At 39.5% G+C, this 11,545-nt stretch overlaps 1 protein-coding gene across 1 annotated transcript in view; it reads right to left on the reverse strand.

Moving 5' to 3' along the window:
* The window catches only part of ACADM (acyl-CoA dehydrogenase, C-4 to C-12 straight chain), a 43,422-nt gene that overhangs the window by 20,408 nt on the left and 11,469 nt on the right, over nt 1–11,545 (reverse strand). Inside the window, exons 3-6 of the mRNA XM_006888601.1 lie at nt 5,075–5,172; nt 3,085–3,154; nt 2,388–2,488; nt 293–373 (exon numbers count right to left, since the gene is read on the reverse strand). Coding sequence (XP_006888663.1) covers nt 293–373; nt 2,388–2,488; nt 3,085–3,154; nt 5,075–5,172 — 350 coding nt within the window. The remainder of the gene's footprint in view (nt 1–292; nt 374–2,387; nt 2,489–3,084; nt 3,155–5,074; nt 5,173–11,545) is intronic.

Genomic DNA, 11,545 nt, shown 5'->3' on the forward strand with positions numbered 1-11,545 from the left:
CTACTGTCCAATAGTCATAATCTAAGATCCACTTAGTCCTTGAACCTGCAAAGGATTCCATTTAAGAAATTATCCCTCCTAGAATTAGCAATGACATTAAGACATTTTATTTTGCATCTAAGAAACACCACTGCACCTATATCTGTTACTTCTTTCACAAAATTCTCAGCATTACCCTTGGAATTTTCCCTAATCTGTTATGGTCCAAAATGTATATATAGATGAAAAAGGAGAACCAGCATTTTTGTTCTTCTGTTTAATGTGAAATTAAGCAATAGTTATATATACTCACACACATTAGTGGTTCCTCAGTCATTCTCCCCAAATACTTCCTTTTTTGTTCATCATTTCCAGCAATAATAACAGGCATTTGCTACAAGAAATTAACATTAAAGAAAAAGCAAGATATTTAATAGACGTTGTTGTTGTTATGTGCCATCGAGTTGCTTGCGACTCATAGTGACCTTATGTACAACAGCCCTAAACCCTGCTGTCCTGTGCCAATCGCATGGTCTCTGACACACCCATCCCGATTACCCCAGTCACTGAATCAATCCACCCTCCTGCGCTGTCCTTCCACCCTCCCAAGCATGATGTCCCTCTCCAAGGACCGGTCCCTCCTTACAACATGTCCAAAGTATGTTAGACAGAGCCTCAGAATCCTTGCCTCCGGTTTAAGGAGCCGCGCGGTTTAACCCTTTCCAGGACAAATCTGTTTTCCTAGCAGTCCATGATACTCTCAATACTCTTCTCCAGCACCACAGCTCAAAGGCATCAATTCTCCTTCTATCCTCCTTGGTCATTGTCCAACTCTCTGATGCCTAACAAGTGATTGCCAAGACCATGGCCTTTATCAGACGCTCCTTAGTCTCCAGAGAGACACTGTTGCTCTTCAGTACTTTGGAGAGGTCCCTAACAGCAGACTTTCCTATCACAATACATCTTTTAATTTCCTGGCTCCTGGTGCCAAGACTGTTGACTGTGGAGCCACGCAAACTAAAGCTGTGTACAATCTCAGTCTCTTCACCATCCATCCTGATGCTGCCAATTGGTCCAGCGGTGAGAATCACAAACTAAGTATTTTCTTCTCAAGGGGTCAAAGAACTAGACTCTACTCTGACTCTAAATCACAGAACTTTAGCATGAGGAAATAAGTCTGTTATTTTAAATATATTCTAAACTATACAAATTTTATGTACGCCCTGTTCAGTCAGACAAACAGCCATTTATTTCTAAGGTGCAGGAACCAATTTGGAGTTAACCCTTCAGTGGGTTTTCAGAGGCTATAAATCTGATGAGAGGAGACTGTCCATCTTTTCCCCACAGAGTAGCTGGAGGATTTGAACAACCTGCCTTTGGAATTGAGAACATGACTCCTTACCCTCTAGGCCACCATGGATAGAGCTCCCTATGGACTTGTTAGTAATGTGATATGTACAAGTCTACTATAGTAAATGTACGACAAATAATTAAATTTGGGACCAGTGACTTGGCATGTATGGTAACTAAGTTATTGCTGTTGAGTTGGTACCACAGTATCACAGTAACCCTCCACTGGGTTTCTGAAGCTGTAAATTACAAAAGGAGAAGACTCTTTAACTTTCACCTGTGGAACTGCTTTGGGAGTTTGAACCACTAAAAACTTTTAGCCTTTGTTAGTTCAAAATTTACTAGAGATTATACCACCAGAGTTCTGTATGCATGAAACAGGCCTCATAAAAAAATGCTAACTAAATTTCAGTACTGCCACAATTGACAACAAGCCATACTGATCTATTCCCGAAAGCTGGCTGTAAGCCCTGGACTAATTTAAGAATTGCCCTGGAAGTAGCAGCCAAAGTCTCCAGTTTCTTCACAAGGACACACAGGACTCCAAGTGCTGGAATGACCACACTCTTGTTAAAATGCCAAGCTTCCCTGCAAAATTCTGTGTTCCTTTTTTAAAGAAAATTGCATTCCATTGAGTAATACTTTTACTACAAATTTATTTTGCACAGGAAATATAAGCCACATGACTGATTCAAGAAAGCAAAAAGATAAATTTATGAGAAGACAACACAAATTCATAATCCTTTGGTAGTAAGGCAAATAGAAAACTTTCCAAGGCCAAAATTGTATAAACTATTGCAAATAAAAACAAAATGAAGAAGTCTGTATAAAAAAGGATGAGTGAAGGAAAAAAATCATTAAACTTTGAAACTAAGTATTTTCTAAAGGTTTTCTAACTTTTGAACATAGTCACAGGGTGGGGGAGTCCCACAGTGAAATTTTCATTTATAGATGAATATCCACAAACATTCATCCCCAGTTCTCCCTTGCAACCGAACCCAGTAGTTAACCATCACCTTAGTATCTCAGTTAGGCAATTAATTTTCTAAGTAACTTACCCCCAAAGAATTTGCTTCAATAGCAGTCTGGACCCCTGTACATCCATAGGCTAACTCTTCAGTAATTAAACAAGCATCAAAAGTTCCGAGTCCAAGGCCTCCTATAGCATCAAAATGTTTTAAGAAAGATTCGATTATAATAATATATAGTATATCTCTCTGGAAACAAAAATGAGTTATTTTCATTACTTCCAGTATTTAACAGAAGCGAACGTGCAAAAACAGTATCTATAACACAAGAAAAGCTACCAAAAAAAAGGGTACTGGCTGGCACTGAGACAAAGTTTACGTTTATAAAATAAATTTTAAGTATTCTAAAAAACTCTGGCTACTTAGAATTTGTTTAATCTAAATTTTTATAATAGTTTGATTCAAGGACTGTTACTTTTTGATTTAGGAAAGAACAAATAATCTCACATGAAAAAATTACCAGTAAAATCTAAAACTGACGGTAGGATTAAAATGTAATAAATTAACCAACTCTAATGATAAAGATACAAAGGTTCAAGCTAGGGATCAAGGTAAGGTTGGAACCAGTTGTGATTAAGGACAACTTTGAGGACAGAGCTTCTAAAAACAGGTAAATAGTGAAGTCTGGACAAGGATACAAAGGTAGAAAGCCATTTAAGGAAAACAAACATCTGAAAGACTATGAGTAGAGTTCTAATATTAATTTTGTTCATTTGAAATGGCTTACCACAACTCTCTGGAATGTGGGTATTCATCAAACCAAGTTCCCAGGCTCTTTTAATTAGAGGGACAGGGTACTGAAAATAAAATTATATCTATAATTAGATAGTTTAATTATAGGATACTATAAAAAGTGCAAAAGATTTTTCTTTTCTTAAAAAATGTACATGCATAACCAGGAAAGGATAACACTGATGAATGAGATTTCCTAAAGATTAAATCCCTGTGTGCATGAAAAACTTTTACCAGCAAGGTGAAAAATAAACCTACTGACTAGGCAAAAACGTTTGTCAATGGTGTCTCAGACAAGGGTCTCATAATGAGTTTATGGAATACTACAGGGCCTCCATACGTAAAATACTGATAATCCAATTACAAAATGCCAAAAGACATGGAAAGACAGAGGAAGAAAGTCGTATGGCCAAAAGACATGAAGAAATGCTCAAAATCATTGGAAATAAAGAGATGCAAATCAAAACCACAATGAGATTCCATCTCACCTCATTAGCAATGACAAGTTTAATTGAACAGCAAGCGATAAATGTTGGAGAGGATGTGGAGAGATTGGAACTCTCATATGCTGTTGGTGGAACTGTAAAATTATACAACCATTCTGGAAGGCAATCTGCTGTTTCCTCAAAACCTGAACATAGAAATTCTACCTGACCCACTGTTAGGAATATACCTCAGGGAAAATAGAACTGAGACACAAAAGGAGATTTGTACACTAGTGTTCACAGCAGCATTATTCATATGAAAATAATCCAAATGTCCATCAACAAATGATTGAGAAATTGTGGTACATTCAAACCACTATGCAGAACTCAGGAGCAATGATTTTAAAAAATACTATATACCATGAGAGAGGCTGGAGAGCATTATGATGAGCAAACTAACTGAGTTTTATAATAACACATTCTGGATAAAGCCAATATTGAAAAAACAGAAGGATTACTAGTAAGAGGTGTACAAAATCCACAGGGGGAAGGGGAGGGAGGGAGCCTGAGGGCGAGGAGAGAGGGGAGATCATGAGGTAACAGAGTTTGATGGGCAGAGGGAGAGAGTGAAGAAATTAGGAAAGATCCAGTGGGGACCTGCAAAGTGAGCATAGATCAATAGTGACTAATTTTATAAATCATAATGTATGAGAATGATCATATGAAACACAATGTGAATAGAGAAATGTGTAAAACACAATATTGTTGTTACATGCCAGCGAGTCACTTGTGACTCAGAGTGACCCTATGTACAAGATCCCTAAACCCTCTGCTCTATTCTGTGTCAACCTCTCTGTCTCTGACACACCTACTCCCATTACCCCAATCACTGAACTCATCAATATCATCGAGTGTCTTCCACTCCTGCACCATCCCTCCACCCTCCCAAACATTATGTCCCTCTCCAAGGACTTGACCCTCCTTGCAATATGCCCAAACTATGTCAGATGAAGCTTCAGAATCCTTGCCTCCAAGGAGCAGCCTGGTTTCACCCTCTCCAGGACAAAGCTGTTTGTTTTCTAGTCCATGGTATATTCAACACTCTCTCTAGCAACACAGCACAAAGACACCAATTCTCCTTCTATCCTCCCTAGTCACTGTCCAGCTCTCTGACACATAGCACACAACTGTAAAGACTATGGCCTGGATCAGGTGCACCTTAGTCTCCAGACTTATGTCATTGCTCTTCAGTACTCGACAGCTGACTTTCCCAGTGTAATTCCTCTCTTGACTGCCTGGCTGCTGGTACCAAGAATGTTGATTGTGGAACCAAGCAAACTAAAACTGTTAAAAATCTCAACTCTTCACCATCCATAATAATGCTGCCAATTGGCCCAGTGGTACATAAATGAAAACAAAACACATTAGCAAGAAAAACTTCTTTTAAAATAACATGGAGAAATAACATTTATCCAATGGAAAAAAATATATACACCACCCATTTCCCCCTGTATACCTCTACTCAAAACTTCATAAAAATTAAAGAGAAAAGATACTGACCTCGCCTGTTTTATCATATTCTGGAGCAACAGGGATTATTTCTTCTCTGGCAAACTTCCGAGCAGTAGCTTGAAATTCTTTCTGCTGCTCAGTGAGTTCTAAGGGAAAACAGAAAAAACAATAAAGAAAAAAGTTCAATAAAATCAGTATGTGGGAATTTCTATTAGGGACTATACCTTTTCATTATCTGGAGTGTCAAAAACTGCAACATGTTATTTAATTTACACTGTACAATATAGATGAATCTATGGCTCAAATTCAGCAGTGGCTCCGTGAAAGAAAGATGGACAATCTGCTCGCCAGCAATTTATAGACTCTGGAAACTCCCTGGAGGGTCAGCTATGAGTCGGTTACAAATTCACAGCAATGACTGAGTGCAAGTGAGTTTTTCTTCTCTAAGTGATGTGACAAAACAGAATTTTTAAGTTATAGCTAGTGACTAAGTAGGGAGCTATGGTGGCCTAGTTGCAAGAAATTGTGCTGCAATCCTGAAGGCACAGTCTGAATCCACCAGCTGTCTGTAATAGAAGAATGGGCAATCTTCTCCTGTGTTTATTAACTGCCTCTGAAAACCTGCCAGAGGGTCAGCTATAAAGTTGGTTCCAACTCGTGGTAAAAAACAACAACAATGACTAAGTAAGCAGTTTATTAGTGTCTACTTTTTAGAAAAGGTCGTGGCACTAGAGACATTACTGCCAATGTCAGATGGATCTTGACAGAAAGCAAAGAGTACCAGAGGGATGTCTATCTGTGTTTCATTGACTTTGTAAAGGCATTTGACTGTGTGGATCACAACAATTTGCAGCTAACCTTGAGGAAAATGGGAATCCCAGAACACTTGATTGTGCTTATGTGAAACCTATACTTTGACCAGAAAGCCGTTCTCAGAACAGAGCAAGGAAACACTGCATGGTTCAAAATCAGAAAAGAAGTGCATCAGGAATGTATCCTTTCTCCATATGTTTTCAGTCTATACACAGAACAGATCATTTGGGAAGCTGGGTTTTATGTAGAGCAATGTGGCATCAAGATTGGAGGAAGATTCATCAGCAACCAACGTTATACAGATGACACAACCTTGCTTGCTGAGATTGAGAAGGAACTGAAACGCTTGCTGCAGAAGGTCAAGGACTGTAGTCTTCAATATGGATGGAAGCTTAACATCAAGAAGACACCACTGGGCCAACTGGAAGTACCATGATAGATGGAGAAGAGAGTGAGGTTGTTAACGGTTACGATTTACTGGGATCCACAGTTAATGCTCTTGGCACCAGCAGTCAGGAAATCAAAAGATGAATTGTTTTGGGAAAATCTGCTGTCAGGGACATCTCCAGAGTACTGAAAAGCAACGATGTCAGTCTAGAGACTAAGGTGCACCTAATGCTGGCCAAGGTCTTTGCAATTACTTGCTATGCATCAGAGAGCTGTACAATGACTAAAGAAGGCAGAAGAATAGATGCCTTTGAGTATGATGCTGGAGAAGAGGAGTGAACATATCATGGACTGCCATGAAAACAAATCGGTCTGTCTTGGACGGGTGAAACCAAGTTTCTCCTTGGAGGCTAGGATTTTGAAGCAACATCTCACATACTTTGGGCATATGGGCAGGAGAGACAGGTCCTTGGAGAAGGCCATCATGCTTGGAAGGGAAGAGGGACAGAACAGAAGAGAAAGACCCCAGATGGGGTGGATTGACACACAGTAAATGAGGCAATGGAAGTTAGTGTGCTGGAATTATTGAGACTGGCTCAGGACAGGGCAGGCTTCAGAGCTGCTGTACATAGGGTCGCAGGCAACTCGACGGCACAAGAACAAGAACTAACACTGAAATAGTAATATGCCTCTGAGCTAGAGAGGGGAGACAAATTCAGTAACTAAAACCATAAAACTTACACAGAACGAATTCAATAGCATAATTTAAATTTCACTCTTCCTTTAAATTCAGATAATTTCATTCTACAAATTAGCATTAGGGTGCTGGGAGAGTTGGCTAAGGAAAGTCTCTAAAGAAGTTATCATTGTTGTTAGGTGCCATTGAGATAAGTATGACTCATAACAAGCATATGAACAAAAGATCACAATGCTGTTCTACTCTGAGCCATCCTCACACTTCCTGACACACAAGAGCTTATTGCAGTGTCAATCCACTTGGTTGAGGGTCTTCCTCTCCTTCACAGATCCTTTACCCTTCCCAGACACTGCAGTAATCACCATGTCAATCCATCTCTTTCTTCAACATTTTACCTTTTCTAGCACTATGCCTCTCTCTTGGAACTGGTTCCTCTTGAAAATATGTCCAAAGTAAGTGTGCACAAAAGCAAAGGTCATGTGGGGAGGCACATATCTGACCTTTACCAGCTCCACAAAGGGGAACTGTTCCCATCAGTAACATCAACAACACAAAACCTATTTCCACAAGGTCAGACAGGTCTTCCACATTCCGGCACCTCTTTCTACTCATCTCAACACCACTCTTAGCTCAAAATCCAATGTGATAGCTCACACACCATACAGAACCATATTGGGGGAGTCAAAATAGTAGGTAGATGGACAGCAATGGATTTAACATTTATTTCTTTGCAGCATAATATCTAGTAAATCTCACGAAAGCCTGGTGCTTGACTTTTGATTACTTCCTTTTCAATCTAGATTCTGTCATCCAGTAGAGCTTTCTTCTATTATTGGATCTTTCTAAGCCTCATTTTCATCCTTTTTTTCGTGAAAGACTAAGTTTCAATGTATGGGGGTATGATGATAAATCTGTTGACTATAATAACAAATTTTAAGACATACTGAGGGAAAAAATGGAGAGGTATGTATTATCCACAGAAATTCCAACAGATCTTTCAATAAAAACATCCACATACAATCTATGCAAAAAATCAGTAAAAAAAAGAGTAGGTAGATAATGCAACAGAACAGATGAAGGGACAAATAGAACAGATGAGGGGACAAACTGTCTTAAAGGAATATATGATTAGGTATTATATGTATGACAACAGTGTGGAACAAGGGGAACTTGTGGGGTGGGCTGGGGGAGAGAGAGGGAAGAAAATGTGCAACTATGAACAAAAAGAAGTTTGGGGGGGAAAAGAAAATGGCTATAATTTAGGTTACTAGCAAAATACAATCAGGACAGCTTCCGAAATATGCTCACAGGCACCTCAGCCTTGAGTCCTGTGGCTTTAGGCCAGTGTTACAAAGTTCTCAGTCTTGCCAATTATGGCTCTCAGCTCTGCTTATGTCTGGGAGAGGAAGCAGTCCCAAGGTCAGCTCCATCTCATGTCAGTCCTCTGATTTGGCCTCTGCTGCTCTCAGTCTAGCTGGTGCGAGAATCACCAGCCCTGAAGGGTATACACTGCACGCCTGCTTCTTTGCTGGTTATGAGACTCTGAATTTGCCATCAAATCTGCTCAATTTAGTGGTGAAACTAGCCAATCTCCCTTGTGGAGAGGCTGACATACCATAGTCACATATTCCTGCCCATCCACATGGCAAATTCAAATTCAATGGCTAGGAAAAGTAATTTTGAACAATAAACTCTTAACACTACAAAGTGAGAATAAGTTTTCACTTTCTTTACTGTTAACAGGCACTCTGGTTATACTTCCTACAAGAGATTTGTTTGTTCTTTTGGTTGTTGTTGTTGCTATGTGCAATCAAGTTGCCTGTAACTCCCAGTGACCTTATGTATATTAGCTCTGAACCCTGCCCTATCCTGAGCCAATTTCATCATCTCCAACACATCTAAGCCCATTTCTCTAGTCACTGAGTCAATCCTTCTCATCCCAAGTCCCTCCAACCCTCCAAGCAGGATGTCCCTCTCCAAGGACTGGTCCCTCCTGGCCACGTGCACCCAAAGTATGTGAGAAAGAGCTTCAAAACCCTTGCCTCCAGGGAGCAGCATGGTTTCACCCTCATAAGGACAGATCTGTTCTGCTGGAAGTCCATGGTATGTTCAATCCTCTTTTCCAGCACCACAACTCAAAGGGCATTGATCCTTCTATGATCTTGAACTATTGTACAGCCCTCAGATGCATAGCAAGTAACGGTGAATATCATGGCCTAGATCAGGTGCACCTTAGACTCCAGAGTGACATTGTTGCTCTTCAGCACCTTTGAGTGAGGTTCCTGACAGAATAGAAACCTGAGCAGTTCTTTTGATAATCAAGGATATATTTAATACTCTTCTCCAACACTATAACTCAAAAGCACTGATTCTTCTTTGGTCTTCCTCATTCTTTACCCAATTAGATGCATAAAAAGTAAATGAAAACACCAAGGCTAGGATCAGCTGTACCTTAGTCTTTAAACTGACAACCTTGCTCTTTAACACGAATGCAACACATCTTGATTTCCTCACTGTTGTTACCACAGGTGTTGATAGTGGATAAAAGTAAAATGAAATTTTGCAGTTCAAATCCACTAGATGCTCTGCGGAGAAGGAAGGGCAATCTCCTCCTGTACCAGTCAGATACAATTTGATAGTACACACACACAAAATGAAATCCTGGACAACTTAAATCTTTTCTCCATCTATCCTCATGTTACCTATTAGTCTAGTGGTAAGATTTTTGTTTTCTTGATGTTGAAATGTAACCCATAGTGAAGGCTACAGTCTTTGATTTCTCCATTAAGTGCTTCAAGTTCTTCTCATTTTCTGTAAGAAAGGTTGTGTCATCTGCAGAACATAGGTTGAATCTACCTCCAATTCTGTTGCCACATTCTTCATAGAGTCTACCTCCTTGAATAATTTAATCAGCATACATACTGAACAGATATGAAGAAAGGCTATACCTTTCCTTGATTTTAAACCATGCAGTGTTCCCTTATTTTGTTCAAACAACTGCTTTTTGGGCTATGTAAAGGTTTTACACGAACATAGTTAAATGTTCTGTGATGTCTATTCTCAATGTTAGTCACAACTTGTTATGATCTACATGATCAAAAATCTTTGCATAATCAATAAAACACAAAAAAACATCTTTCGGGTATTTCTGCTCTCAGCCAAGAAACATCTGACATTAGCAATAATTCTCCTGTGCAGAGTCTCTTCTGAATCCAGCTTGAATTTCTGGTAACTCCCTGTTGATTTACTGTACCAGCCATTTAAAAAGAATCTTTAGCAAACTTTTACTTGCATGCAATATTAATGATACTGTCTGATAATTTCCATATTCTGTTGTATCACTTTCTCGGAGATGGGAAAAAACATAGATCTTTTCCAGTCAGTTGGCTACCTGGCCAACAGAATGGTAAATATGGTTTTCCAGCATTACATTTGTTTCCTAAAACACTTAAATTAGTATTCCATCAATTCCTGAGGACTTAGTTGTTGCCAATGCATTCAGTTTAGCTTGGACTTCTTCCTTTAGTACTCTTGGTTATTGATTATATGATACCTCAGTAATTTATTTATCAGTTCACCATACTGTGATGGCTTATGTATTGCTGTGATGCTAAAAGCTATGCCACTGGCATTTCAAATATCAGCAGGGTTACACATAGAGAAATTTCAGGTTACCCATGATAGGTAAAGAAAGACTAAAACACAGGACTGGCCACTCAGTTCTAAGTAATAGGCCTTCAAAAACCTTAGAACAGTAGCACATTGTGAGGCACACTGCCAGAAGATGAGCCCCTCAGGTTGGAAGGCACTCAAAATTTAACTGGTGAAGAGCTTTCTTCTCAATGTAGAGTCCACCACTGTGATGCAGATGGAGTAAACACTTCACTCAATGAAGGGTCTTCATTTGCTGAAGTGGTGAGATTCAAAAGGAGGCAAAAGGAGCTGCAAACACCTATTAATAAATGTAACAAGGAATTTACAAAGTATGAGTCCAAGAAAACTGGAAGTTGTCAAGAATGAAACAGAATGCATAAACAAGAATAAGAATTAGTGTCAGGGCCTGGCTAACCTGCAAAGCAGGATTAGCAATGCATAGTAAAAACAGCAGGACCACTCATCTTGGCTTGACCATCTATTCTACAGTAAACAACCCCAGACAGCAGTATGCTAATGAATAGGGAGTGACCAAAGGCCTCAGAATTCTATGAATGTGATACCTTCTTGTTTTCCAATAGATATCATAGAATATCCCAGAAGATGTCTTTGTTTTGTGTGAAGGTCTGGGAATGTCTGATCTACCAGTCAACATCTCTGGACAGATATGAGATTACCCCTGCAGGCATGTTCCTGAGACATACGTGTGTGTGTGTGTGTGTGTACCCTTGCCAGAATAATAAAGGTTGCTATTCGACTACAGAACAATCTCATTGATTTCACATGCAAGCAAGATTTTACTGAAGATTATCCAAAAAACGACTGGAACAGCACATCAGCAGAGAACTACCAGAAGTCCAGGCTGGGTTTAGAGGGGGTCATGGTACTAGGGATATTGTAGCTGATGTTAGATGGATCTTGGCTGAAAGCAGGGAATACCAGAGGAATGTCTATCTGTGTTTCATTGA

The sequence above is a fragment of the Elephantulus edwardii genome, unplaced genomic scaffold (assembly GCF_000299155.1).
Source record: "Elephantulus edwardii isolate Elephantulus edwardi_28Jun2011 unplaced genomic scaffold, EleEdw1.0 scaffold00069, whole genome shotgun sequence".
Taxonomy (NCBI): Eukaryota; Metazoa; Chordata; class Mammalia; order Macroscelidea; family Macroscelididae; genus Elephantulus; species Elephantulus edwardii.